Source organism: Syngnathus floridae, chromosome 3 (genome assembly GCF_059516105.1).
Source record: "Syngnathus floridae isolate MCC-2025c chromosome 3, RoL_Sflo_1.0, whole genome shotgun sequence".
Taxonomy (NCBI): domain Eukaryota; kingdom Metazoa; phylum Chordata; class Actinopteri; order Syngnathiformes; family Syngnathidae; genus Syngnathus; species Syngnathus floridae.
In genome coordinates this window covers 11,144,756-11,172,653 of record NC_142415.1, presented here as the reverse complement: position 1 = coordinate 11,172,653, position 27,898 = coordinate 11,144,756, and the positions used below count along the sequence as shown (strand labels likewise).

The 27,898-nt window shown below is 40.5% G+C and overlaps 1 protein-coding gene across 14 annotated transcripts in view; it reads right to left on the bottom strand.

The window, feature by feature from the left end:
• Positions 1 to 1,644: 1,644 nt before the first annotated feature.
• The window catches only part of plekha7b (pleckstrin homology domain containing A7b), a 52,718-nt gene continuing 26,464 nt past the window's right edge, over positions 1,645 to 27,898 (bottom strand). Inside the window, exons 4-27 of one of the 14 annotated variants that reach the window (XM_088371296.1) lie at positions 27,614 to 27,718; positions 26,875 to 26,947; positions 26,370 to 26,470; positions 21,263 to 21,441; positions 19,892 to 20,296; positions 18,920 to 19,457; positions 17,234 to 17,317; positions 16,327 to 16,476; positions 15,528 to 15,581; positions 14,946 to 15,026; positions 13,910 to 13,978; positions 12,867 to 12,947; positions 12,359 to 12,508; positions 12,026 to 12,127; positions 11,512 to 11,623; positions 11,100 to 11,317; positions 10,742 to 10,927; positions 9,952 to 10,069; positions 9,772 to 9,863; positions 9,439 to 9,651; positions 6,046 to 6,276; positions 5,486 to 5,619; positions 4,881 to 5,029; positions 1,645 to 2,196 (exon numbers count right to left, since the gene is read on the bottom strand). In XM_088371296.1, the coding sequence (XP_088227422.1) occupies positions 2,174 to 2,196; positions 4,881 to 5,029; positions 5,486 to 5,619; positions 6,046 to 6,276; positions 9,439 to 9,651; positions 9,772 to 9,863; positions 9,952 to 10,069; positions 10,742 to 10,927; positions 11,100 to 11,317; positions 11,512 to 11,623; positions 12,026 to 12,127; positions 12,359 to 12,508; positions 12,867 to 12,947; positions 13,910 to 13,978; positions 14,946 to 15,026; positions 15,528 to 15,581; positions 16,327 to 16,476; positions 17,234 to 17,317; positions 18,920 to 19,457; positions 19,892 to 20,296; positions 21,263 to 21,441; positions 26,370 to 26,470; positions 26,875 to 26,947; positions 27,614 to 27,718 (3,648 nt within the window). In that variant the 3' untranslated portion in view covers positions 1,645 to 2,173. Of the gene's footprint in view, positions 2,197 to 2,285; positions 3,044 to 4,880; positions 5,030 to 5,485; positions 5,620 to 6,045; positions 6,277 to 9,438; positions 9,652 to 9,771; positions 9,864 to 9,951; positions 10,070 to 10,741; positions 10,928 to 11,099; positions 11,318 to 11,511; positions 11,624 to 12,025; positions 12,128 to 12,358; positions 12,509 to 12,866; positions 12,948 to 13,909; positions 13,979 to 14,945; positions 15,027 to 15,527; positions 15,582 to 16,326; positions 16,477 to 17,233; positions 17,318 to 18,919; positions 19,458 to 19,891; positions 20,297 to 21,262; positions 21,442 to 24,010; positions 24,814 to 26,369; positions 26,471 to 26,874; positions 26,948 to 27,613; positions 27,719 to 27,898 lie in introns of those variants that run through there. The other 13 variants (XM_088371291.1, XM_088371292.1, XM_088371302.1 and 10 more) reach the window with 13 other exon arrangements.

Here is a 27,898-nt window from a genome sequence, read left to right as displayed (position 1 = left end):
TGCAGGCGGGGAAGGAGGAGGGAGAGAGGATGTGGCTGCACCCACTGTGGAGCTGAGGGAGGTGCATCCTCCCTCTCAGGTAGTTTCAAAGCGCACCACGCTGCAGACCACACTATGTCATTAGTGGCCAATTAAAGATAAAAGTGGGAGGGGCGGAGAACTGTGTGGGTGTGCGCACGAAAGGAGGCTGCAGTGGTGCCTTGGCTTACAAACTTAAGTTTGTTCCATGACTACGCTCGTAACAAGGGAACGCTCATCGGTTCCAATTTAAATAAACGGAAAGGCCATCAATCCGTTCCAGCTCCCCAAATAAGATTTTTTTTGTTCCATATTTTTAATAAACGCAAATAGCACCATATTGTATGGTATGAAACATATTAAAACACAATAAATGAGAATGTAAAGAAATAAACTGATTTAATAGAAAGTAATAACTGTACAATGGGACAAGCCTCTAAATCACAATATCAAAAACTGTGCAGTTTTTTTCCTAATTCTTTTCATGCTTATTGATGCTGTTTACTCTTTTTCTATATTTCTGACAATTCATAAGTTACAGTACTTTCCACTGTAATGAGGTTTGCAGGTCGAAAATTCACTCCTTCTTTGATCACTTTTCAACACTCTTACAGAATTGTTGCCATGTGAAAACAACCATCAGGGTCTGACACCAAATTGAACTAAATGTCTGCTCAGGCTATACGACTCATCCAACCCTGCTTAACGGGCCATTGTATTTGTGTGGTACACTCTTTCTTTGTTTAAACGGACTAATAACGTTAATTATGATATGCAGTTATAATACGGTAGTAGTTCATGATGCCAATATGTACATTGCATACGCCCCCCCCCATAAATTAACCTGATGACATCCAGAAGCTACAAAAGCAATGCGTGTGTACTCCAGTGACAAAACCTGTATTGTCACCGTACGTCTTGGAAGCTGTCGGACCACAAGTACTCTGAGATAGTTTTCTTACTGCAGCGTTTGATTACAAATTAATGTAGAAGTGCTGTTCGTAGGTCACTTTTGATGGTCATGTGACAAGTGAGGCAGTGAAGGATGCTGCAGTGAAACATAAAAGCTGACTTCTATAGAGTCGTGATTCATTTGCAGATTTCATTTCTTTAATCACATCCCGTAAAAAAAAGACCTAAAGCAAGGTGTCATTTCATTTAAGTTTGATAATAAATTAAGTGGAGTATTTGGATATTTTTATCCAGAATCTTAAATTACTATTTGGATATTTTTATCCAGAATCTTAAATGACATGCATTTGTGCCTTAGAAGCACAAGATGGCCCACAGTTGAAGTAAAATACAAGAAACTAAGATGCAGAGTGGCTTTGGCTAAAGAGTGCAAGTGCATTAATGATGTTACAGAAAAGGACTGTTGAAGTCTGATGCGTTATTATTAAATAGCAGATTTAATATCTAAACCGGCAAGTACCGTAAAAATACCATAACACACTTGTCCTGCTGTCATGTACTGTAATCCAAAATACAGTACTATGCTGTTAAAATAAATTACAGTAGGTGCTTTGTAAAATAAATACTGGCGTCCCTGCTGCCTGTAATTTATTCTTTTTTTTTTTTTTTTTACCAGAGAAATTCTTTACCGTTCACATACAGTCCTGACCAAAGTTTGTGTCAATGGCTTTAATAGACACATTTGAATGAACGGCTTTTGTGCGAGCTTCACAGTCACACAAAATATACTGTGTGTCATGTTATTCCAACCGGAAATAGGCAAAAATAAAAGCTACAAGAAGACTATCTGTTATTTTGCTAGATATGTACAGGATATTATTTGTAAATCATCCCCCCCCCACACACACACACAAAATTGACTTTCTTTGCAGTAAAAATCTACAGCCATGACAGATTCAGTCCCTCTTGGTTTTGACATCAACAAATATTAATTCATGGCCAACTCAAAAATATTTCAGTCCTCAAAGTGCAATCGCATATCTAGAAAAAATATATGTTTTTAAGAGTTCAGTGCTGCTGATTTCTTTTGGAAACCAAAAATCCATTCAGAGGTTGTTGGTGCTGTATGAGAAGATTAAATGTTCTACATTCATCTAGTGATGGATACAAATATATCCAGGATCAGTTCTAAGCTTGTTGTCTAATAGGATCCTGCCGTTTGTTGCCATTGTCATAGAGGACCTCAGTGTCCAGAAATTGCTTGAGCTGAAAAAGACAGAGACAACACATAAAAGAAATGAACACGGAAGAGAATTTTTTGGGTTATTTAACCGCAAAGAGCAGCATATGTTCTTTTTTTATATATAAAAAAAAAGGTGTTTATTTAAGAAGGGGCCTTCAATTGTGCAATCGCTTGAGGGGCAAGGCAGAACTTAGGCACTTAAATCAGGTGGCTTATTTGCATGACATACTCATAAAGCAAAGCAATTTTTACAATAGTTTTTAAACGGTATTGTAAGATATGAATATAAAATCCTACTAACAGAAAAAAAATTAAACAGAAATGCAGTTTTTATTAATACATTTGTGTGTGTTCATAAAGGTCGATTAATCGATTGGGCTCTCGAAAGCCATAAAAAAGACCGCTTAAAAAAATTCTCAATTTTGGAAAAGATGCTGGAGAAGTATTGTTTTCCCCACTAGTACAGACATGGAGCTTATCGGAATGCAGCTGTGTCAACTAGCCAACAGTTTAGATGTTAAATCACTCAGCGACTCTTCTGTTGATTAGAAACATCTTCTTTTGTCAAGCACTCACAAGTGTTTGATCGAAAGCACAATTTGCACACAATTATCATCACAGTGGGAAAAGAAGATGTCTAGCAGTATTGTACGGAACAGCTAGCACATGCAGACGTCCACATACATGCATGCAAGAAAACGTGCAGTTGGGCCTTACTTTTCTTCTTGTATTACACAAATGTGTAGTGAATGCCGTTGCTTAGAGGAGAGGAGGCTGAAGGAGCCACAGATACAGGAGGAAGAGGAGGAGGGGGAGGAGGGGGAGGAGGTGGCGGAGGAGGTGGGACGGGGCTGTTCCCCTGTGATGGAACTAAAGACAAGAGACATACAGCAGAAGGAAAAGAGACAAGGAGAGAATGATATGGGCCCCTATCCAACTGTACGTAAGTATTCACAATAGTGGTAGAAAAAAAGGTGAGTCATCCATTTTTCTAAAACACAAAGATACAATCGCCCGCACAACACAAGAAGATTTTAAATAGTGCAGCACGGTTAAGATAAAATAGAAGCAGTCACTATTGAAAGTGACCATCTGTTTAAAGAGTGTACATCATTGCAAATTTACAATGGGGGTTGAATAATTCAAGAGGATAAAAAAAAAACCTCCTAAAATGTCAGGTCTCAGGTGACAGCCAATAACGGCTCATTCGTTTTCTGAAGCTGAGCCGTGACTAGTGCTTGTTTTGGTTGTGCACTTGTCTTTGTTTGTCTGCAATTTATCCATTTTTACATTTTGCACATATTCTTGTATTCTTGCACTCTTGTTGCTGTGACAACACAATTTCCCCCCACTGTGGGATAAATAAAGTTATATCTAATCTAATCTAATCTAATTTTATAGTAGGGTTACGGATGTGGCCACATGTTGACTTACCAAATGTGTTTTTACTTTACCCTAAAATATCGTAAAATATGACTATATTTACATCGTAATGACAATGGCGCATACAGTATAGTCCTGTTTGAGGAAGGCAGTCAATCATAATAGTATGAAAAAGAAGGAATGACTTATTTGAATTGAAGGCTGTGAAAAGCATGAGGAGTTTCTTTTCCCTCTCCTTTGACAGCATGCCACCAGTTATATTCCCTGACATTGCGCCGTGCAGGAAATAATGTTATAATTGTTGACTTTGCCTCAGCGTGCTGGTGAAGCCGGCATACAGCTCGACGGCTTGAGTGCTGCTGCGGGTGACAGGTGCACGTGTGCACGTGTGTGTGGTGTGCACGAGTGTGAATGTATGTGCGCAGCGCAACTCCTGCTGCCTGGCTGCTGTAGAGCACGAGAAAGATGAAATGTGAGCGCGGTGTCTTTCATGCGGCTTCAGAGAGGTGCCGTGCCTTCAAAGAAGTGTTAATGCTATGCAGCGTTTGACTGGGTCATTGATCAGCACACAAAATGGCCTCATCCAGCGAGTCCTCCCCCGTTTCAAACATTCCACACGGACTGCAATTAGGCGCCATGTGAGCTCCTGACATGGAATAATGTGAAGTTATTAAGGAATGAAGAGCCCTGCTTGACTCGACACCTAACGCCCTCTTTTTCTCCGCCCTCGTCATCTTCAAACCATCAGGCCAATTTAAAAAGAAAAAAACGAAGAAGAAAAAAAGGCTAATTTTTCCCTTTTCCTAAAACAGCAATTTAACATCCAATATTGTATTCCAGTAAAATAAGAGATCTACACGTCATAAAGTGGAATTGTCAAGTCTGTTTTGTTATTTGTATTTCTGGCACCTTTAATTTTTATACCACTACATTTTTTAAATAAAAGTTACACTTTTACTCTGATGCAATTCTCTGATCAATCCAGTGAAATAAAAAATGTCAACGTTCTTTAAGTTATCATGACCTTGCATATGGTTAACGTGATATTCAGTGTTGGCTTTAATTCGCCAACACGGTGAACTTAAACTGCTAAAAATATTTAATTCATGAAAATCCAATAACAATTCTAAAAACTCTCTTTAACATAACTTCTAATGCATTTATTATCAGAAAATTACTTTTGATACTTAAATATTGAAAATGTCAGATACGTAAATACTTTCACTCACGAAATATTCTATGAGGTAACTTCCACATGTATCCTAAGATACTTGAACTTTTCCCAAATATTGCTTTCAGGTGTTTTACTCGAGACTTGACTCACCTGTGACCCGTTTGCTCTTGAGGGAGGCCTCTGAGGCCAGCATGTAGGACATGGTGATGATCCTCTCCTGCTCCTGTAAAACCGAGTCCAGCCCCAGGAGGCTCACTTCAGACTTGTCTGCACATAACGCTGGTGCCAGATTTTGAACACTGTAACATACACACAGGAAATTAAAATGATGCAGTTACAATGCTGAACTATCCAATCACAGACAAAACAAACTATTGCCAAAAAGTGCAAAACGTGCAAAAAGTGGACCATAACGTTTGTTGCCATTTTCCGGACTATAAGTCTCATTTTTTTCCATAGATTGGCCAGGGGTGCGACTTATACTCAGGAGTGATTTATGCGTGAAATTATTAACACATCATATCATTTCACATGTTATTTTCACACTAAACCGCATTAAGGCGCTCAAGGCCTGTGGAATTATTGGAACTGCAACTGACGATGAGTCTGAAGTAAGCCCTTGTAACAGTGCACAGTTTGAACATATTCAGTGATTAATTCACGTACCACAAGGAGCGCGCTTGCCATACGTTGAGAAAGACAAGTCTAAAACAGTTTCACTTTTTATTTGTATTTCATTGCTTTCTAGAACTGACCTGGACTTTGCGAGGATGCTCTTGATCCGTTCCACCTTCCGATGCCGGTCCTCCATCTCTTGTGGACTCAGAGGCTCCTCTGGCTCTAAATCCACGTATCGCTCTGGAATTGACACTTTCTGAGGTTTTGACAGCTGTGCAAAGAAAAAACACTCAGATAATCATATACACCAGTATTAGGGTTACACAGGGTCTGAATTCCATGAAAATATGAAATTTCTGTCACATTTGAGCCCTGCACTACTAGCGCTATGAATGCATAGCAAACGTGTGAGTAATTGACAGCCCCTTAAAGATGTTAAGAATTGCCTTTTAGATGCTACAAGGTAGCAAAGCACTAATTTTATAAAAGACAGGCCTACAAACTAAAATATGGGTTGCAACAAAGAAATTTTAAAATATTTAGAGGTAAAATTCAAATGATTTGGACAATTTTAATTTAAGTTTCTCAATAGGTTATCTAAGTAGTTGTAGAATGCGTAGTTTAATAATCAATTAGTTGCTGCTTAATCAATTGTTACACCTAGAGTGTGTTGCAAAGACCAAGAGCATGTCACTACCTGTACCTCTTTGAGTAAATCTGCATCGTAATCTGACGTTTCCAGGCCATCGAGGGTCTGAGGAGTCTCTGTCGCAGAGCTGAAGCTCAGCCAATCGTCGGAATGCGATCGGGGTCTCTCTTTGTGTTCAGGGGGCCTCTCCTCCCCCTGAACGCTTCGCACAGCTTGAGCCTCCTCGCCCTGGACGGCCCTTTCCAGCAGCTGCAGGTCAAACTCCTGCTCTCTCCTCCACTGCACGAAATGTACACACACAAAAACACACATATGACACCGACACACCAGGACAATTTGTTTCAAGCAGATTGTCGAGATTATGGAAAGGCATGTGAGCAATGATTTCACATATACATTATATCCATCTTAAATCCATGTGCTAATACACTGCATCCTTAAAGCTGCTGGGTTAAAAACAACACATAAAAAAGGCAAGTACGGTATGTTATTGTACTTGTGCAATGAGTTTAGGACAGTCTAAAATGATTAATGTTAGTGTAATAAAAAAAAAAAAAAACAATGTTGCTTAATGTCGGAAAACATTTTCCTCATTTAAGCTAATGGGCAACTATGGGGAGGAACACGTTAATAACAAAAACATCCAAAATAATATATTCAGAAATTTATGTTGGTATAGGACAGTAAGCTGACGTTATTATAGACGTTCCCCTGAATCCTTATAGGTGAGGACAAAGAGCATACTAGTACATTGATCTAAAAAAGAAAAGCAAAACATACATTCTACCACTGTAGTTGTTCGTCTAGTGCACAATTATTTTGTTAGTGAGGCCAAAGTGCTTACTTTTACATGAACCTTAAGCTGTCAAACACACAAAAGGCTTTTACACGGGGGACTACAACACTTTTGTTTTTTTGCCTGGAAAGAAATTGCTTGTCTTTCCACCGCTAAAAAGCAGAAAGGTTGTAGAGTGCGTGTGTGGTTAAGAACCTGGGGAGGGGGGGTGAAACAGTGGGAGAAAAAATACAGGAGCATGCACGCTAACATACATAATAAACAACATGCTACTAATGAGCTACACACAAGGCCAGTAAAGTGAAACAAACATAACACACTCAGATAAAGACACTTTCACCAAACATACCTAAAAATGAAAGAAAAAGAAAACAAGAGCATTCCATACATGTTTATTCACATGAGAACTTGAAAGAAAGTTGAAAGAAAACACTGACAAAACACTACCAATGTTTTATTTCCAGTTATTTTGTATACAAGACACTTTTTAGGTACACTTGCACAGGCTAGTAAGAGCCAATACAAAGCTGCATTATCACATAAAAGCATGCATTTTGGATGCAACTCTTGTATTGGATCTCATGATGTATTGTAGCCAGTGACTGTGCGTATTGCTGCTAAATAAACTCGCAACTATTCATCTTTAAAAAGAACGAGATCCAGAATGATGACCTTTATCATAGTAAAAATCAAGTAAAATTGTTATGCTGAATTTGCATGAAAAGTACTCTTACTCTCACACACAAACACGCATGCACGCACGCGTTCAACCACACACACAACATCTAGATGATGAGACTATGAAAGCATCCATGTTAGGATTTATTTTCTATCGGCAGCAAAAATGTGTGGCAGTCTGGTTATTGATTAAAACATGCAAAACAAGATTCCAATTTTCAAACTATTGTGTCCATGGAGGATGTGTGTTTTCCGATCACCCTTCATAATACTCACACCAATTACGTAAACATATCTACTATGTGTACTACATAATGCCATAGTAAGATCATGGATCGACATTTGCGGATTTTCGTTTTTGGAACCTATATTCCATTATTTTCTGAAAAAAGAACCTTTTTCAGATTTTTTTTGCGCATCATCTGGTGGCAACTTGTTGCCATGGATACAATTTGCAGTGAGATGAGGAGCTTCGTTAAAACAAAAACAAAAAGTTCTTTGCTACTATTTTGGGCTTGGCAAAATTCTTACAATGATTCAGAATAATTTATATCATTATTTTGCAGATTCCAGCTCGCGGAGCCTTATTTAAGAACCACTGGTACAGTATATAGTGCAAACTAAAAAAAGCTCCTTGGAAATCAGCATTAAATTAGTCTACAAGACTCAATACGTGTCAACGTCAAATGATTCAAGCAGCCAATTACTTGAGGTTCGACCATGGCCGTACAAACTTTTGGAGGGAAAAAAAACACCTCTCAAATTACACATACAACTTGAGCACGATCACACAAGCTCAGTCCTGAGATCATCGAAGCATTAACTCTTTGGCCTTGTCAGATGCGAGCAGATTTTTGTGACTCTATAACTCTATGTTTCAGTTACAATTGATAGGAATTGATATTTTTCATCCTTAGAGGTTCTACTGTGTTCTAAAGAGAGGAGATTCAACCTTATTGCTTTGGTACGATTAATTACTTGCTTTTTTTTCTATTTCAATTATTTTCTGTAGGTAGAACTGTATTAAAACACTAATAAGTTGGGAGTCTCTCGTACAGGTACGTACAACGTACAGGGGGGCTTACTTCACGACAGACTTTCGTTCCTATAGCGACGACGCAACTGGAATTGTACTTAAGTCAGAATACGGCACAGTCTTTCAGTAAACATATGCTGACATACCAGTCGGCCTTTCTAGGTCATAAATATTAACACACTCAAATGAAAAACACTAAGTATATTAACCGAGTGCCACGTTATGACATATCCTTAGCCAGTACGTCACTGCCATGTTTCGGGGACTGAGGGACTTGCCTGTTTGGCTTTGGTTGATAGAGACTTTTAGGTGTTACAGGATTTTTGTTGTGTTGGTCCTGGCCGTTAAATGTTCAAACTTTGTGGTTTTGCTACTTGAAACCAAAAGAAGTGATAGGGCTTCTTCCGTGGACAAACATAACCCATCAAAATAATGACTGATTTCACAAGGCAACATTGGCAATTATAAGCAGCAAAATGGACGGATTATTTAGAAAGGTGAGGAGATGATAAAGTGCACAGTTTTACGCAGTTCTTTACACAGTGCAGATGGGAAATTTGTTAGATGAAGGGACAGGATGGGATGGAGACGTGTATGAGTTAGAAAGACAACAAGTGTGTTTTGAGAATGACGTGTTAATGAGTGATTCCAGTGAATGTAAAATCATAGGCATCAGTAACTTTAAAACGTCTGAAAAAAATCAAACATCCTTTTAGTATGAAATGTCATTACACTTTTGGTGCTCAATCGGTGAAAGAGCAGAAATGAATGTACATGTGTGTAATGTTGCAAACAACATGCATTGAAAAGTAGTTTAGCATGCAGTGCTCATGTTTTACATGCAAGGGGAATGTTCACTGGCCACTCTCGGTTTGCCCGCCGCCATGCGTGAGAGTGTGACGTGTGGTGATGATCTAGTTTAGAAACATACAGATCCAAAGTCGGCCGAGAGTGGGCGTGAGGACGAGGAGCGTGACGATGTGGAGGCGCGGCGGTCCCCGTGGCTCAAGGTGCGCTTGCGCTGTCGCACCAAAGCCTTCTGGTGCCTCTTCATCCTCTCCAGCTGTTCGTCAGCGCTCATCCTTCCACGTTGAGGCGCCACCTCTGTAGAGTACAGACGCTCTAAGGCACTTTTTGATCGCTCCTGGGGTGAAGACAATGGAAAGCCAACGCAAAATGAGCACACAGCAGGGAAGAGAGAGAATGGTCATTCAACTCAATCAGTGTGACTGACATAATCCGTATTTTGTTTAAGGCACCTCACCTTCACACCGGGAGCTGACGTTGCTCTCCGTAGAGTCACATAAGATGAGATGTTTGAGGAGTGATTCAATCTGAGGGAGGAGCCGGCTACTCCTGATAGGATAAACAAAATCTTTCAAACATTAAAAGCTTGAGTTTTAGTAGATGTGTGCTGGGCTCCATGATGTCAAGGTGACCATACCTCTGCTAGGTAAAGTCTGATACCCTCCGTTGTGTCCTGATGATGTCACGCTGGTGACGCTGGAACCGTCTCCCACACCCACAAGCTCAGGATCGCTCAAGAAAGGCCTGAGTTCCACCTGTCACAACCGCAGCGCCGTTAAACCAGTGTCAAAGGCAGCTCATGAGACTAAACAAGTTTGTTTGTAGTACAGTTTCAGACGCACTCGCAATAGATGAAGATCTGGGACACAGAGAAACCCCAAAACATTCTGTTATACACATTTACCCAACCCATAGGCTAAACTTTAACTTCATAACTTATTAGAACACTGAACTTATCAAAACACACTTTTATCAAGTATTCCTTAGTGCCAGTTTTTACTCTCTCACTATCAAGACATGGGAGACTAATGTGTCACATCACTTGGTGGAAATGAACTAATTATTTGGCACGCCAAGTGGAAATTTACTGTTAACCTGACACATAAAACAAAAGAGAATTAACGATTGTATATTAATACAACAAAATTCAAGCACATGGTTTTGTCCAATCAAAGTCAAAGGTTAACATATGAATTTGAAACGTTGGCTAATAGAAATTAGCAGAGAGGTTATCATGGTTATGAATCTTTAAACAAATAGTTTGACAAAAACAGAGCATAAACACAGTTCCATTTCAGACCTGCCTGCGTACTGTAAAACCGAGTAAATACTATTACATCAAAATATGGAGGGTGCCAACAATTAACCGAAATAGCAGATCAACACAGTTTACACAGACAATACTACGTAATGTAAGCCTACAGTACCTTAACGTCTCCATTTTGGCCTGTCTCTCGATCCCTCTTTCGTTCATCAGACTGTCGTTTGAGCCCGCGCACCGAGGTGTGCCTGATAACACTCGTCTCCCTGGGCAGGGGGGGTACGGCAGGGGGGTGTTCATCAAGACTGTAGACTTGAGGTAGAGGCGGTCTGGGGGGCACATCTTCCTCAGCCTACACAGGTACATGTACATATATTAAGATTGTTTTTTACAATATTTATGTTAGTTAATAAATCAAGGACGGTATATATGAACTCTGAACAGGCGCCAGAGTCATTGCTGGACTACACGGACATATGGACTAAATCCTCAAACGGCTTTCTCTCCATCCGTGTGTCACTCACCCATGTCTGACCAGCAGTGTTGGTTGTAGAGTGGAGTGGCTGTTGAATATAGCTGGAGGATAGCGCGTGGGTTGTGGCATTGTGGCTAGTCGGACTGAGGTGGGGGCTCTGCTGCTGTGGCTGCTTTTGCTGCTGGGACAATTTCATCTCCATAGCAGACGGGCTTCCGGACATCGAAGGCACTGATGACGCCGACACGGAAGGCACAAATTTCCTCTCTGGCGAGGATCGGATATGAAATGATGGACACATCACAATGTGTCTATTCAAGTCATTTACATTGACGATATTACAGGGGACACAGCTTATTCACTACTCACAAAAAGAATATTATTGGCCTTTTTCTAAAATGTCACACGCCTAACTTTTTGTGAAAAGTATAGACATGGATGCAAGTCTTAGTGTTTCTTACCTGGGTTGGTCACAGAGGAGATAGTGACTTTGTAATTATCTTTACTGCTGCTGAGGCCTGCGATAACATCCTCAATTCTCCAAAGCTCTTTCCTCATCTGGACTTTCTCTTGCTGACAAATGGGTGACGTGACCAGAAAAAAAAGAATGTACTAAGTTGCAGTGTCATGAACGATTTGTGTTGTCAAGCGCTTTCTCAAATAGCGATGCAATAGATAACAATAAAAATGCTATTCAACACTTAATAATAATTATAATTAATGCATGTTAATAATGCATAAAAATAACAGCCCACATGGCAACTGACCTATGTGTATTGCTTGTGAAAAAAAATAATATTGACCATATTTGTGCATCCAAGATTTCTGCTCAAAAGCAACAATAAACTGGTGAAGCCTAAAAAAGGACCCTATTTTAAGCATTTCCATCCGCTTTGCTCGTGAAGGGTTCAATATGAGGTACGTATGTCAACATTTCCAAATGAATGAATGAATTCTCCCGCATAGACTGCATACCTGAGAAAGATCAGTGCGAGTCATGTGTCCTTGCAGAGCCGCTTTGAGCCAGTCTACATCTTTCTCCAGCCTGATGTACTCTTTCCATGCATTCTCCATCTCCTGCACAACACAAGTCGGGTCCAGTTTAGTGCACCTGTGAGTCTCAATTCTTTTATTAAAAACAGGGCATTTTTTGACATTAACCTGGAAGGAGGGAAAATGCATGAAACTGACATTTTATTTTTTGAAAGTGTCTAGGAAGTAGAAATGACAGTGTACATGTTGAGACTGACCCAAATCAGGTCTAGACAATGGTTTATTCTTTCACTTGGACACAAACGTATAACTTACTGTGGACACTTGAGATATTTCCGCCCTGATGTGCACCACATCCTCCTGCAGTAGTTTTTGCTGGTAAGCAATTTTCTCCATGTGGGCTGGCTGATCTCTGTACTGCTCCATCTGCTGGTGGGACACATCCAACACTGACTCCAGCTTGTCCTGGATTGAAACATAAACTCACATTCACTGAAGGAATGCTTTTGCATTTTTTTCTGTAAAGTTGTGAAGGGTACCATTGGTTAGTTGATATTTTTTGGTGCCCTTTCAAATGGGATACTACATCTTGAAATACAGTTTTTATAATGTTGGCACAAAACAAACTACTGTCAGATTATTTCAAATTATTTTTTCAATTGCTTGTGTATTTAGAAATGGTCTGGAGTTTCTGCTCAGGATTATTTACTGTACTGCACATAGTAATAAATACATTAAACCCCCACAAAATCATATCTGTAGAACTAAATTTGATTAATTGCATATATTTCATGAGGCTTTATAAAAACTTATGGAACATAACCTTATCTTCCTTCAATGTACGTATCCTGGCTTCCAGCTCCTGTAGAATCTTGTCTTGCTCACATAGTCGGCTTAATTTCACCTGATGAGACAAAAAGAAAATATTTGTCATAAAAGAAACGAAGGAATAGCGTTCAAATCGATCTCATTTCCCCCTCTAACAATGTTAAAATAAATCAATGAGAAGCAAAGCAGATCTTAGCTGGTCGATTCGTTTATGTTTACTGTTTGTCTTTGGCAAGATAAAATGAATTGATCTTCTCTGAATATGTCGACAAATTTATCTCTTCTCAATCTCAAGAAGACATTCTCCCCACAGGGCGGTAAAAAAAATAAATAAAAAATCTTCATTACCAGCCACTACGAGCAATTGTAATCAAAAATCCAAATCATTTCCATTTCGCTTTAGGTCCAAAGTGTGTTAGTTGGGAGTGACAGATGTGTTTTTGCAGAAATGGGTTATGTGTTTATGAAAACAACATAAGCCTGCCAAGTTCACAGTGGTTCTCACACTGTGTATTTTTCTCACATCTACTTATCATTCTGTTCAATTAATTATTCAGCTGTTTTTATTTTGCTGAGGCCGTATATTGTTGTTTTTAATTGCATGAAATATTCATTGTTCAGACAAATTTCTTATAAATTGTTAAAGTGGAACAATGCTAATGATGAAAAGCCAGGACATCCATCCTATTTACCTCCATTCAGCGTGAAACAAAGAGCATGCCAAGCGGCGGCGGGCAAATCAAACTGAAAAATTTAACAGCTCGACACCCAAAAATCCCATTACATGTATTTTTCCCTTTAAATTGCAGCGAAGAAAATAAAAGCTGTGGTCGATACACTCAGGCCCTCACTGTGCAGGCTGCTTGAGAGTCCCTACTGTGTTGCAATATACTTATGCTTCCTTGCCTCCACTCCCTCTGTTTAAAATAACCTAACACTCACACACAAAGCATACTAAAAGTCATACTTCTGTCAGTGACTACGAAGAAGTGGGGGTAAAAAAAAAAAAAGAGCACATACACATCATGATCCACTTACATCAGCATCACTTTCAGCGATTTTAACAGGCTTCTGCGCTTCTTTTCTGAGGCTTTCCCGTCCAGTAACCTGAAATGGCCCGTAGCCGCAAACAAAATAGATTATTTAACACCATTATGACCGCAGAGTTCGATGCTCCCCCCGCTTTAACGCACCCAGTTAACACCTAAATATTTCAGAGAATCTTAACAAACAACAAACAGTGGTTACAAGAACAGTCAGATGGATTCAGAAGAGATCAAATAATAAAGGGGGCGGGCGTGGAATCATAGAAGCAGAAAGCACATGAGCTGGAAAGACAGTTAAAATTAGAGCAGAAACTAGAGGCGTAAACATTTAGGCAACTAATGTAGGCCCCGATGCTCTCCAACAGGATTGTGTTATGTTGTGTGTGTGCACTGCATACAGTGGCTGGCTGACATCAATTATATTCCCATCATAATTTTCATTTGTCAATTGTCTCAATTTCTATACAACTAATCTTTTGGATGCATGAGAAGATGTCAGTAATTGTTCGATTGGCGACTCCTTCCCTCCTATTGATGGACTTGGCTTGGGCTACACCAAATTGATGATCAAAACACATTTTAATGAGAATTTAGCAGGATTTCATTTTTTTTTTTTTAAATAAAGTGGGTTTTTTTCTCAATAGAAAATTGTAGGAGTCTCAAGGGCGCATCTTTAAATGAAGAAATTAATTGGATACAGAATATCCTACTAAATTCTCAAACAATCTCGTTGGAAGTTTGATCTTTTAACTCTGTTCACAAGCGGAGACGTGCGTGAATATACCACAGTCCCTTCACCAATTCCTTCAAAGCGGAAAAAAAAAAAGCCGAATGTGCACACAACATCAAGCATTGCTTCAAAAATGCAGGAAACCCAAAGTAGCCTTTTGTTTTAATCATCCCTCCTATTCCCAAATCTTGACCAGGCATGATTGGTTCAAAGTACCCAGGTGCATAATCCTAATTTTCAGCCCATGCGTCAGATTTGATTCCTTTGCAGTTTCTCTTTGTAGAAACACCTTCCTTACATTCCAACAGTATCCAAAAGTTGGAGGGGCGTTTTCAAAGTTGCTGTGAATTGAAACAATCAGCGGCTCATGACTTTGGATCTGTTTTGAAACAGGAAATGCAGAGGATTACAAAAACCACAGTCGGGTGTTGAGTAGACTCCCGCCCGCAGGTTCTGCCACACTGTGGTGGCTTTCAAGTACAATAGTATGCAAGTGTTCAGACAGCTCGACTGATTCTCACAAAATCAATGGCTGCAGCATGCCGCAGGAAGCCAATGCATTTTTACATTGCACTATACAGTATTAAATATAAGACCACATTAAAAAGAAAAAAAAGAAAACAGTAGCATGGGTTACCATGTTTTACATGAGCCCAAAGTGGCAACATTTGAAAAAATAAAGAAGCTAATGAAGTCACAATAAAGTACTTCATTTTCATCACACAAAAACAGAGAAATGATAAAACTTAAGAGACATTAAAAGGCAGAGCAGATGTTAAGTAGAGAGAAGAATGGAATGGTGGAATGCAAAGGGGAAACAAATACTGGAGGACAAAAAAGAAGGATAGAGTGACATGAGATTTAATTAAACAGGGCCCACCTTCAGATCTAGATATTCCAGGTCCTTCTTCAGTTGTATGTAAGTATCATCAGCCTTTAAATGAGCAGTGAAGAGATACATCACTTGAAATGAAGATGCATGGATTATGGGCTTGAACCTAGTTGCTCTCAATGGACCTTTTCATAATGTTTGGAGGTCTATACGTGCCAGTGGCATTAAAGTGATGGACTACTGCTGACCTGAACCAAAAACCATGCCAAAAATTGGTTGTGTTTGGGCTTCCAGATAGACTCTAAAAGATTTAGGTTTGTATCGATTTCCACCATGCCCAAAAAAAAAAAAAAAATCAAAACTTGTCTGTAAAAATTTTCTCAATCGCCTCAGTGACACAGGCTGAAAGGGTTTGTCTATAAGTGGTGCCACTGGAATTTTTGCCATTTGCAAATACGTGAGACGTCAGAATGAAAAGGCCCATTACAGTTCACTTGTCTTTTTCCTTTTTACGTATCGTGTGTCAAGCCAAATTAGGTATGAGCAGCGCCGTGCAGTCACACAACCGCCACTGCAGCTTGACTCGCATACAGGGCAGAATGATGACGGCTTCAAAATGAGAATCGCAGGCATGAATGTGCTTTATGTGGTCAGTGCAAACGACAAGGGACATGCTTTCAATGTCAACTAGTGTGTGTGGAACCTGCAAACTGCCTCGAGCAATGAAGTCCAAGGTGACTGATTGTCAATGAATGACAGGGAGGGAATGTCGGGGATCAGCTGGGTCGGGAGAGGGGGGGGGGGGCTGCGATGTCGAGGAGGTTTAAGGAAGTGCGAGACCCCTGACCTGCAAGCTGGCGCCTAGGAGGCCGTTGTGCTGCTGATGCCGCAGATGAGCGAACGCGCCGCCTCCACCACCGTCAGCTGGGCTTTGCACACCAGCCATCTTGGCCTGGTGCCGCCGCAGCTGAATGAGGAGCAGAGTCAGCTCCTCGGGCTGGAGCCACAGCCGGGTTTGCGACACAGAGGGAGCCAGCAGTTACTCGTGGCTTCAACATGTCTTCCAATCCACTTTCAACAGTGGGAATAGTGAAAGGGCCCAAAAGTAGGGCGACCAGAGCACTTTTACTGATGGATGTAAACTATGCCAAAGCTTATTAATGGACATTGGACAATTATGATCAGGTAGATTTAATGGGCTGTTGGGGATGGGTTGGTTTCAATCTCCTATCCTTGGAATGCAGTGGAAACTCTGAGGTTGAACAAAATCAGTTCTGGGAAATCTGATAATTGATTTCAATTGATTGGGAAATGGAAATGGGGACTAGAAATAGTGTAAGTGGCATTAACTTGAGGCATTACTGATTAAGGTAAGTGGAAAAACTGATCAATGCTTTTCAGTAAAAAGGAAAACTGGGAGTCGGGCTATATTAATACAACAAATATTAAGGGACATTTGATGGTAAAAGCTTGGTGGGTCAGCTAAAGGCACATCCAGCCCTTCACTAAGTTCTAAAAATTGAACATTTTGTAGATGGCAACAAAGGTGAAACTTGTTATTGGTGAATTGAGAAGGTGGAAATCTAAAAAGTTTGAGCTGTTCAAGGTTCCTGAAGAACTGAGGCAGTGGCTCTATCAAAGAGGGCTCATTGATAGAAATGTAAACGTATATTAGAGCTGATTCACATTGTTTACAGACATTGTGTCCAATCACAAAAGTCAGAAGAATAAAATGGCATAGAAGCTGTTCATACCGTTTTGCCATGGAGGCTGGGTGCACTGACGGTGTGTGTGATGTAGCCCATAGCTGGCATGGAGCGTCTCGCCATCTGGGAGGTCTGTGGAGGAAGTGAGCCGTCCACGTGTTAAATCGCTCTCATAGTGTTAAATCAAACAGAATGTCTAATTCACCGACAGGCTTGGAGTTCACAACATTGCTCACAAACAAATATGACTACGCAGCACTTTTTTTTTCCTTTTGGAAACAAGGTGTGCCCCGACTTTTCTGACGCTACAGGGCTTGGAAAGATTTGACGTTTTTGCTTAGTACACAGAATTAGTGAAAAGCGGGCAGGCCCACTATAGCCAGCCTTGAAAGGACACAAACAACAAGAGATTTAATTAACTCCACATAAATTACAGCAAACCTGCTTTCTTAAAATAACATTTGTTTGCTACCAGCAAGAGAAGCACTGTGAGCCATTCCCTCTGAGATTCCCATGCCACCATTTTTTGCTGTATAATAGGTTTTTTATTTAAATGCGGAATGAGAAGAAAGAGCGCTGCTGATGTTTGAGATAGAGTAGAGATGTTTATAGGGTGCTCGCCAGCCCTGGGCACATTGGATTAGATGCTAATAAAACATCTCTTCATGATGTTCCACTGGGACCGACCGCTTCGCGATTACAAGAGCCTCCTCAGCCTTTAAGATGCTGGGCGCACCAGAACTGAAGTTCAACTGCTTGTACATACTTCTCATAAACATTTGCTCCCTTGCATGGTCACTGTGGTTCGCCTTTGTTTTGAAAATATACTGCATCTCTTCCATATTATAAGGGTATGCCTATAATTAGTCTCAATCACTATGGGGGCAGATCGCGTGTGTGTAAGGGGTCAAATGTGAGGCCTGTGTGTGTGTGTCTGCCAATGTGGTTGGAGAGGGCGTGGACGATGGGCCCGCCTCTTGACTGCAGCAATATGTGGATGGAATCACAGTGAAGGCTTGGCCTCAAACCACCTGTGGAGTGGGGACTCTGTAAAATGCACAACTCACTCTCATGACATTAGTCTTGATTTTGATCACGGCTTTCAAATACTCCATATAGAAAAATGCTTAAGCAGCTACGATGTACTCGATGGCCATCTCATATCTAAATAGTATTTTCCCTAACTGATATAAAGTGAACTCTCGCATATTTGTGGTTTGGCAGTCAAAAATATTAATTATTTGGAACTTAGCCTGTTATTTGCTGAAAACCCAGAGGCTTCATTTAGATAAAAGTAGTGCTTTGTTGGCATCCCTGTGCCAATGAACTAGTATGTATATTTAAGTGAGCTGAAGAGCTTCATTTGGAAAATGTGCAGCTCTTTGATGATTATTATTATTTTTTATTATTTAGAAAACTAAAAGTACTTTGTTGGCATATTGATGCAATGTAACCATGTTGGAGTGAATTGTGGAGTTTCGTTATGACAAAATTACGGTTTTGTCAACAGTTTGTGGCATCTAAAGGCAATTACAAATCTCTGCGAAGCAATAACTACAAAATAAACTATATAAATTTGTGGCAGGGCTGTTTCAGAGAACTTTGATGAACATCCAGCAGCACTGACAAAAAATCATGGTGCTCCTGAGAATTTAATTTGAACATCCCAGTAAAATGTGTCTCTTGAGGTAAACGATTAGATGATTTGCCACGACAAAGCACAACATGTCAAACCTGTGAGAGGCGAGTAATGATGTGGCCCGGGGAGGTCGCTCTAGTGTTGTCCACACTTGACAAATCATCAAGCGGCCTGACCGTCCGTCTGCCTGAAGGCGTGTGTGGCCTGCGGGGGGACAGCGGCTTGAAGGATGACGGGGAGACGGACGGCGGGACTTCACACGGGGACGGTGGCACAGAAATGGAACGCGGCATCTCCACGGTGACGGTGAAAGATGAGGAGTCGGTGAAGTTGGAGCCGGCGTACACGGGCGCCGTGGGGCTGCCGTGTCGGAACTGCTGCCTCTGCTGCCACTCGTACAACTGCCACACCATCCCCTCCTTGGTGGCCACGCGCTCGTCCGTGGACATGCGGAAATGGCTGAGTCGGTCGTGAGCATACTTGTAGTCGCTGGGCAGGTCGAAGGAAGGAGAGTTGCTGCCGGATGGGATGCGGGGAGACTTTGGCAGTGACTGGCAGGACGTGTCTGCTGTGCTGACTTTGGACTGTAAGGGGGGAGTTCGCCGAGGGAGGTTGTACTCTGCAGAGGGAATGCTGACAGAAACAAATGACAAGCAATTAGTTTCACGCCATCTCAAGGGCAAGCCGTTTGAGCATTTATTCAATAGCCATCTTAAAGTTCACTTTTTGTCCTCATCAGTAAGACAATTCAACACACTAGTAGAACTGTCTTACTAGCAGTTTTTTTTCCTACTACTGCATACAAATGTGAAAACTTTGGCAGGGCTGTGAACTGTGAGGAAAAAGAGTAGAGTGCTATGTAGACCTTAAGCTGAATATCAAAAAAAATGCTCCAACAGCTTTCCATTTACCTCAAGTGCAGCACTGTATAACCTTGTTATTTTTTATTGTGCAAGTCAGGATGTAATGTTGGCCACTAGAGGACAGTATTTAGCTATATTTCTGTCCTATTCCTTACAAAGTGGACTAAACTTTAATTCAAATGAACTATGAGGACTTCCACTGACCTTTTTGGCGGGTCACCCTTCTGAACTTTGACCCAGTGCTCCACCTGAGCCAGCGTACTCTTCCTCTGTGAATGTTTCTCCGTGTCAGCCCCCCTCTGATACAACAGGTTTCCATTGTGCTGTTCCAACGGCACGGGGCCTGGCTGGACACTCAGATGGCCGTTCCTTTGAGGGGCACTGTCCACCGAGTTTGGAGAGAGTCTCTCCCTTGGATCCGACAATCTGGGCCTTCCTTGAACCTCCAACATGTGCCTCCCCTCTTCTCCGTGAGCCAACCGCACACCATCATCCCAAGGGTGCTCTCTGTCCATCCTTGGAAATGTTTCTGACTGAGGTGTAGTCTGCGTGATATGATTGGTCTGAGGAAATGCCTGCTTTATGCTTTTCTCGGGCCTTTCTATTTCCCTGAAAGGGGATACAGAAAAGGTCATTTAAGAATAAAAATGTACTTAGGCTCAACATACCTGAATTCATTTTTGAGAGCAGCTTTCATGAAGCTGGCCGACCTTGAACGAACCCTGACAAGAATGCACATTTTGCTAATGGTCACAAATGTTCATGGCTCAGTATTGCTAGATAATAAGTCTGTCTGTACGTGTTCCTCCAGAGTCTATATGTGTGAATATTCGTTATTTGAAGGACTATCGCTCCCAGAACTTAATGTTAATTGTCTATTAGCCTGTCAGCGCGATTTCATTATGGGACTGCTTACCACTGGCAATATACGATGTGTGCAATTCATTTTTTGTCCGTTTAGTTTTACAGTAAACTCCAACTGATCTGTCATTAAACAGCTTCAGGGAGGACAGAATCACATTCAAGCATCATGGTGCACCCAGGGTCCTTCCACAACTAACACACACTGCGTCATTCTGCACATTAATGTTTTTTCTTCTATTATAGTGTGTTTAAGACTGTGAGAAACAATTTAATCAAAATCACAATTAAATTCGGATTAATTTCCCAGGCCTACCATACAAGGACAGTTTGCATTGTTTTGAAGTGCAGTAAGACGCATGACAGAAGTGCCTCGCTTGACTGGTGCTTATGTCCAGCTGGCAGAGGGCTTCAGTCCTCATCTTGATGCACATCAGAAATGATCACGGCCCTGAACAGATGGCCAGAGCCTGACCTGCTGAAATGAAGCCTCAGAGGGCAGGGAGACTATCGATCATATTCGTTGGTAATGCAAATGTAAGTAGAACAAATGGCGCATCCAGTTTCTTTTCTTTTTTTTCTTCTTTTTAACGACATCACCACACTAAGTTCACACAGATTGCTGTGCTTTATGAAGGGGGCAGGACATTACTTAAACAGCTGGAAGCCCATCCAATGGGAAAGGAGAGGCCTACTCCGTGGCACGAGACCAACCTCTTAATGGTGTGACTTTGCTGCATCAGCGCCGCTTGGTTCATGGCCCGGATCCAGCCATTCATGTCCTCCTGCGTGTCCGCGCTGAAGAAGTACGTCCGCATCCCACAGTGTTCCGCCTGTGAGCCAATCACAGAGTTCTTATTGTAGATGTAGGAACGCATTCCGGTGTGGCTTGCCTGTCAGAGGGAGACAGAGCAAATACGGATGTGAGAACTAAAATGACCGACAGTCAAGTCGGAAAAGACTGTCAGCTGTCAAGTAAATAATCACATTTTGCAAGGGAAAAGAGGAAACAAAGTGGCGCTTCATAAACAAAAACTTTGTTTAGTTTATGGAATCAACTAGCTGGCAACCAAACAATGGAAAAGATACAATTCATAATGGAATTTTTGCCAACTACTAATATAATCCTATAATCCTTCAATAATAAAACTTTTTTTATGAAAACTTTGGCCTATGAGCTACTGTATTATGATGTTGTTCATGATGGTGGGAGTAGAGAGGTCTTTTTAAGGTGGTGCTTGCATATGAGAAATATGTAGTATTAATAATGATTTTATTTTCATCCATCATCCTATTTTTTTTAAACAAAAAAGCTCCATGAGAATGCATCAAGTTAGTATTATTACTAGGCATAGTAATAAGAAATCAGCATATACTTGAGAAAATTACATGATGATTTTAGTATAATATAATCCTCATTTAGATCATTTGCACCCACAAAAACATATATGTAAAGTTAACTATCCAGTGTACAGGCTGTATAGCTTTGACTGGTAGACTAAATCACATATTGTCTCAATATATATCCGGTAAATCAAACATATTGCATTTGAAAACACACATATGTGGCTGAAGCGCGGAAAGGACTCATACTATAAAACTCAGTGAAGCGGTTTAACAATTCTATTATAGAAATATCCCTCAGTTATAACGAGGACTTGTGAGAGATACAGGGCAATAAAATGCACTGTATCCTAAAGCAGATTCAGAAACTGCAGCACCACAAGGTATTCAGGGAGACAAGCACCATCAATGTTAAGAAAAAAAAAATGAAATGTGTAGAATCTAAAATGTGAAGTGGCAAATGTACTCACAACTATGTAGCATTGAATAAAACAGAAATGAATTGAGCTATAACTTTCAGCTGTTATTCAGCATTTCAGTTTTCCAGATTTTTTTTTGTGCATGGCGATGAGCCCTCCTTCCGACACATACGGCATAAGAACTTAAGCCTCGAGCCTTTGTGCGGATCACTGATTATCTGGTGCAATTGCAATGTTCAGTTCGTGAGATCGCAATACCTACATGGCCACTTAAAAGTAACTTGTTGTTGGCCTTGTTGGCTGTTAAGGCATGACAAAGGTGCAAAGCAAAGTAGCTTCCATTTTCAGGTTGTTGTAGTGATTCACAGCATTTTGAGAGTGGAGGAAATGGCTTGAATGATTCTTCACAATTTGAAGCCTCACTTTATACACTTGCTGTTTGAATGCAGGCTATTTCCGTTGTGCTTTAGCTTCTGGCATAGAGACAAGAGAAAACCAGCACAGTATATGGCTGGCGTTGGGTGGAATCCTTGTACTGTACCTCCAAAATTATCACTTTCCAGGCAACCCCAAAAGCAGTATGTTTGTTCAAGAAATATTACATTGGCAATAAAAGTGTCTTTTCGGCCCGATATGTTTTTTAACACAAATATCAATGTTTTACTTAATTATGTGAGGAGCATCTGTATTTTGTAAATAAGCCATATGGAGTCAAATAATATGTGGCTCTTGAAAAATCCACCAATGTTCTAAAACAGTGGTTCTTAACCTTTTTGGAGGTACCGAACCCCATCAGTTTCATATGCGCATTCACCGAACCCCTTTTTTTTGGGGGGGGGGGCGGTAGTACCGAACCCCATCAGTTTCATATGCGCATTCACCGAACCCCTCTTTAGGGGGGGTAATGACATACCAGCAAATCAGTGTGACTTCTGCTGTTGCCTTTGCAAGACCAGTTCAGATATGCGTTATCGCGAATTTACACGACATTCAGGTTTTTTCGGTCATCCGCGGGTGGGGGGTGGGGGGGGAATAGCATACCAGCTCTGCCGAACCCCTGAAGCCGACTTACCGAACCCCTCGGGTTCGATCGAACTCAGGTTAAGAACCACTGTTCTAAAATGACTAGGGGTTGTCTTTTCTGAAAATGCCTGCCACCGAATGAGTCAAGTATTTGTACTTCCCACCACTGGTGTTTTCTATGAGGAAAATGACAAAAAGATAAGTGATAACGAGAGTGACAGGCCAGATACCAGAGCCCATGGAAGCATTATTGATGATGGCTGCTGGCAAACCCACTTATATACGTGTTGCTCTACTTTGCAGCAAAAAAAAAAAAAAAAAACAGAATTGGAGCCACTGAGCCAATTTTGACATGACCCATTAGCATATTTGGTAAATAGTGCATACGTTGTGTATGTCACTCTAGCACTGACACCGCAGTTTCCTGCTGATCCAATTTCCTTAAGTGCAGGTCCAATATCAAATGTGTCACCATCCAAATAAGGCAAAACCAATTTGCTAAAACTAATGGCGCCCCGAAGGACTCTGGTATCATTGCACCATATGTTGCTTGTTCATGACAACACGCTACTAATGCACATTTAGGAATGTACATTGTACAGTACCAGGATGAATGAGGTGACATTGGATGGTGACAATCACTGATGACGAAGCGGAAGTGAAATCAAATACCTACAGTATTCATGCAAGTGGGGTAGCTTGTGCAAGTCAGGACCGCCGCTCGCAGAGTGAGCAGTACTCACGCCGCCCGCGTGCACACACCCGGTCACAATGGAAGGCAATTGACCAATAGGGAATGAGAGAAACACAGTGAGATGGCGAAAAAGAAGAACAAGGAGATCAGAGTAGAAGACATGAAGAACAATAAATGGCTCAGACTGTTAACTTCCCTTGACAGGTCATTACAGGGCACATGGTCAATATGTGTTTAGCAAAAGTTAATAGCTCAAGGTAATACTAGAACTCCATGGTTGCTGGTGATGACCACAATCTTTTTGATTTCCTCATGCAATCCAATAAGTGGATGAAAGCAAGTTGGCCCATAAGAATACAAGTGAGTTGAGGGGGCTTGGATGTGCAAAAGCTCTTTTTAACATTTTCTTTGTGGTCACCAATGTGGTCCACTTGAGTAGCCCGTGACAGGATGCCAATTTGGTAAATATAATATTAATAGTTATATAGGGGAAAAAGGTCAAAGGTCAGTATTGCAGCCAAATCATAGCGTTGGAGGAGAAAAGATGCTGGTGAAACGACAATAAGCCAATGATATAACTCTCCTTCAGCCCTCATAATTGAAGCAAATTTGTGACTTCAGTGGTTCGTATCATACTGTTAGTTCGACACATGAATTAGGACTCAAGAAGTAGTTTTCAGTTTCAAAACAATTGGCGACCCCTGGTAAAGACCATTTCATTAATTTGTAAGCACCAGGATAATGGCAGGTAAGTGACCGACTATTGTTGATCGAAAAATAAAACAATGCCAACAAAGTATTGTTGCCCCCCCCCCAAGGTTATGATTGATTGCAAGCCAAATAACAAAAGAAAAAAAATAATTAAAAAAATAGGTTTGAAATCTTTTTGCTTATTCAAACAGTTAAGTGATAACTAACTAGACAATAAGTTTACATTAAAACCTCTTTCAATTATTGTTTGTGGAAAAAAATACCAACACATGACAGATGATGAAACAAAACAGGGTCACCTTCAGATGACTGACCGCAGTTGCTAAATGTAGACATTTTGGTAAATTACATTTTCATCAACCCCCTTAAAAAACAATTTAAATGTGAACATGTAACATAGAAAACTGTTACCCATTTCTCTTAGAAAATCCTCAAAAGTGGCTGATAAGACATCACTCCTAGTTATTGTCTTCATCAAAAACATTTTAAAGCAGTGCTCTTGTACAAGTGACTTGTTCTCAGGATGGTTATGAATCATCTACAAAATTAAATAGATGATTTCTCATAGGTGTGAAAAAGTGAAAAACAAGCTCTTTTCATTCCCCTTTGCATAGACTGCAGGCCGCAATCTATCATTTATATTCCCAGCTGCAAAATTAACTTATATAGTGCTGTGACATTAAAAGGCACATGCAACTCATTTCAAAGTTGATCGAAACGTACTGTTGATGTAAATCTAACAACAACAACAAAGTACAAAGTAGAATGTAAGATCATGGATGATTGCAACCGAATGGCCTACAGCCGCAGCGCTACATCAAATATTCAGGCAATATATTTCCACAGAGGCGGAGCGGGGTACAGAATAGAACATTGTCACTGGAGTGGAAATAAATGCATTTATGGCCCTTTGGTAGAATTCACAGAAGGAAATGCAGATTTCAATGTTACTATTCACATTTACCTGCTCAAACTTGCCCAAAACATTACAAAACCATGGTTATTTTGTTCCATTTCACAATAATTGGGTTGATATATCATTAGTAGCCTACATTTAGTAATGAAAATAAAACCCAAATTGTTTCTGCTCCCTGTCAGTGCAAATTAAAAAGAAAATGACCATAGATAAGCCCACCGTGCTTGAAGTACTGTACATATGCTAATTCATGCGGAAATCATGCCTGGAATACGTAAAAGAGCCGCTGCAGCAGAGGCAGCCATCACTAGGGGTTATTAAAAAAAAGGTTAACAACCAGACGCTGCCCATCTGGAAGAACTCCTCAGAGCTCATTCACTGATGTGCTAGCAAAATATTGCTTGTTCCAAAATGTAAACATTTTGTTGTTTGGTGGAAACACCCTTTGACTTTTTTGTACATTCTGCACAAAAGTAAGCAACAAAGCTCTGGTCTTATAGATTGATCAGTTTAATCTACACATCATTAATATCTAAGTCACCTATTCACAGTTTATGGTAGATAAACAAAAATTAAATTACTCAATTATCTCAGATGAGGAAAGTCTCTATCATCGGCCAAAACATCCATTCATTATCGGAGTCAAATTATATTTTTGGTGCATTAATCTCTGTGTATGTTCATCCTCATTTTACCAACAAGGAATCCTGTTACCTTGAAAGCATATTTGCGGTTGACGTGGTCCTCGGGCGCAACTGGTGCGATGAGATAGCTGGGCAGAGGGATACTCCCGAGGACCGTCTCCTCGCGGCTGTCTGAAGCAGCAACAATAACAACAAGCGCACACCGTCATGTCAGTAATTGCACCCAAAACACACTGCCAAGATGTTTTACGGTGTTTACAAGAGATTTGGGATTTACGAGTCACGCGAAGGTACGCTGTAATTCGTGGGTGACAATGGCATGAGCGAGGGCCATGTGGCACGAAGAGGCCTTTGGCTTATCTATTATTAGGCAAGGACAACAGAGGAGAGGCACACGGCGCCACAGAAACACCTGCGCTCAAACTGAATAAGGAAACAGTTAAATAGTTCAAATAGTAGTTAAAATCTTTTTTTTTCTTTCCTCCCATCTTTGCTTTTGAATAAATGTGTCAACTCCTGAATGATCAAGTTGTCAGAATTTAAATTCTTTTTTTTTGTCTTGGACACACACTCACCTTTGTAGTAAAACAAGCAGAAGTCGGACAAGACAAACCACTTTCGTTTCCAGAGCCTCATTCCAGAGCTGTCCTGGAGGTTAAGAGAGTAAGCACATGTGGTAAGGAAAACAAGGAAAGAACAGTTTCATTGGCATTATCATGATGACTTGCAATATGGGGATCACAATGAAGCGCTGCAATTGCTGCAAAATTGAGAAATCAATAAGTTTAGAGACCTTGAAATGTCAAGTGACAGATACATTTTTTATTTAGTTAGTTTTTTAGTTCAGTTGAATTGACCATTTAAACAAAATTACCTGCATTTACTTTTAGAGCTATTGGTTGTTGTTTTTTTTAAAAGAAAAAAAAAAACAATCTCGTTTTTGATGAACAATTGGGCCTACTGCGCAACTACTGCATAACTGTGGTACTTGTAGAGAAGTATTGTTTTTTTGGTGGCGTTAATGTTTTAGTCCTGCAGATATTTCGTTTGTGCAGATGCCATATTTGTACATACTGTTTGAATTATGCTCTACCTTCAGTTCCATTCGAAAAGGTTTAGCAAGGCTCTCACCAAAGCCGAACCATCATAAGTCAATATATATGTAAACCGTAAAGAGGAAACTGCTCTAAATTATGCTTGTGATGTTAAAGGTTGATCGTGCCGTAATTCTCCAGGTTGACTTAAATTTAGTCACAAATAACCATGTTCAGTTACTAAAAAACCAAAACAATTGATAGAAACATCATCAGTCACCTGTTTATAGAGCCAGCCCCTCACGACCACCGGGATGTTGAGGTTTCGTTTAATAGCTTGATCCCTCTTGCCGAAACTATGACATTTGCTCAAGCCTCTCGAGCCCTACAAGGACACAAAGATAAACTAAGCTGTTTTGCTTACATATCAAATAAAATAGTGTGTTTACATGTTGGAAAGATGCATTGACCTTCAGAAAGTAAAAACCATTACATAAAGTGTCATGGCCTTACAATGAGTTGAGTAAATAACCGAACAGAGCAGGGATGAGCTGGAGCAATTTAG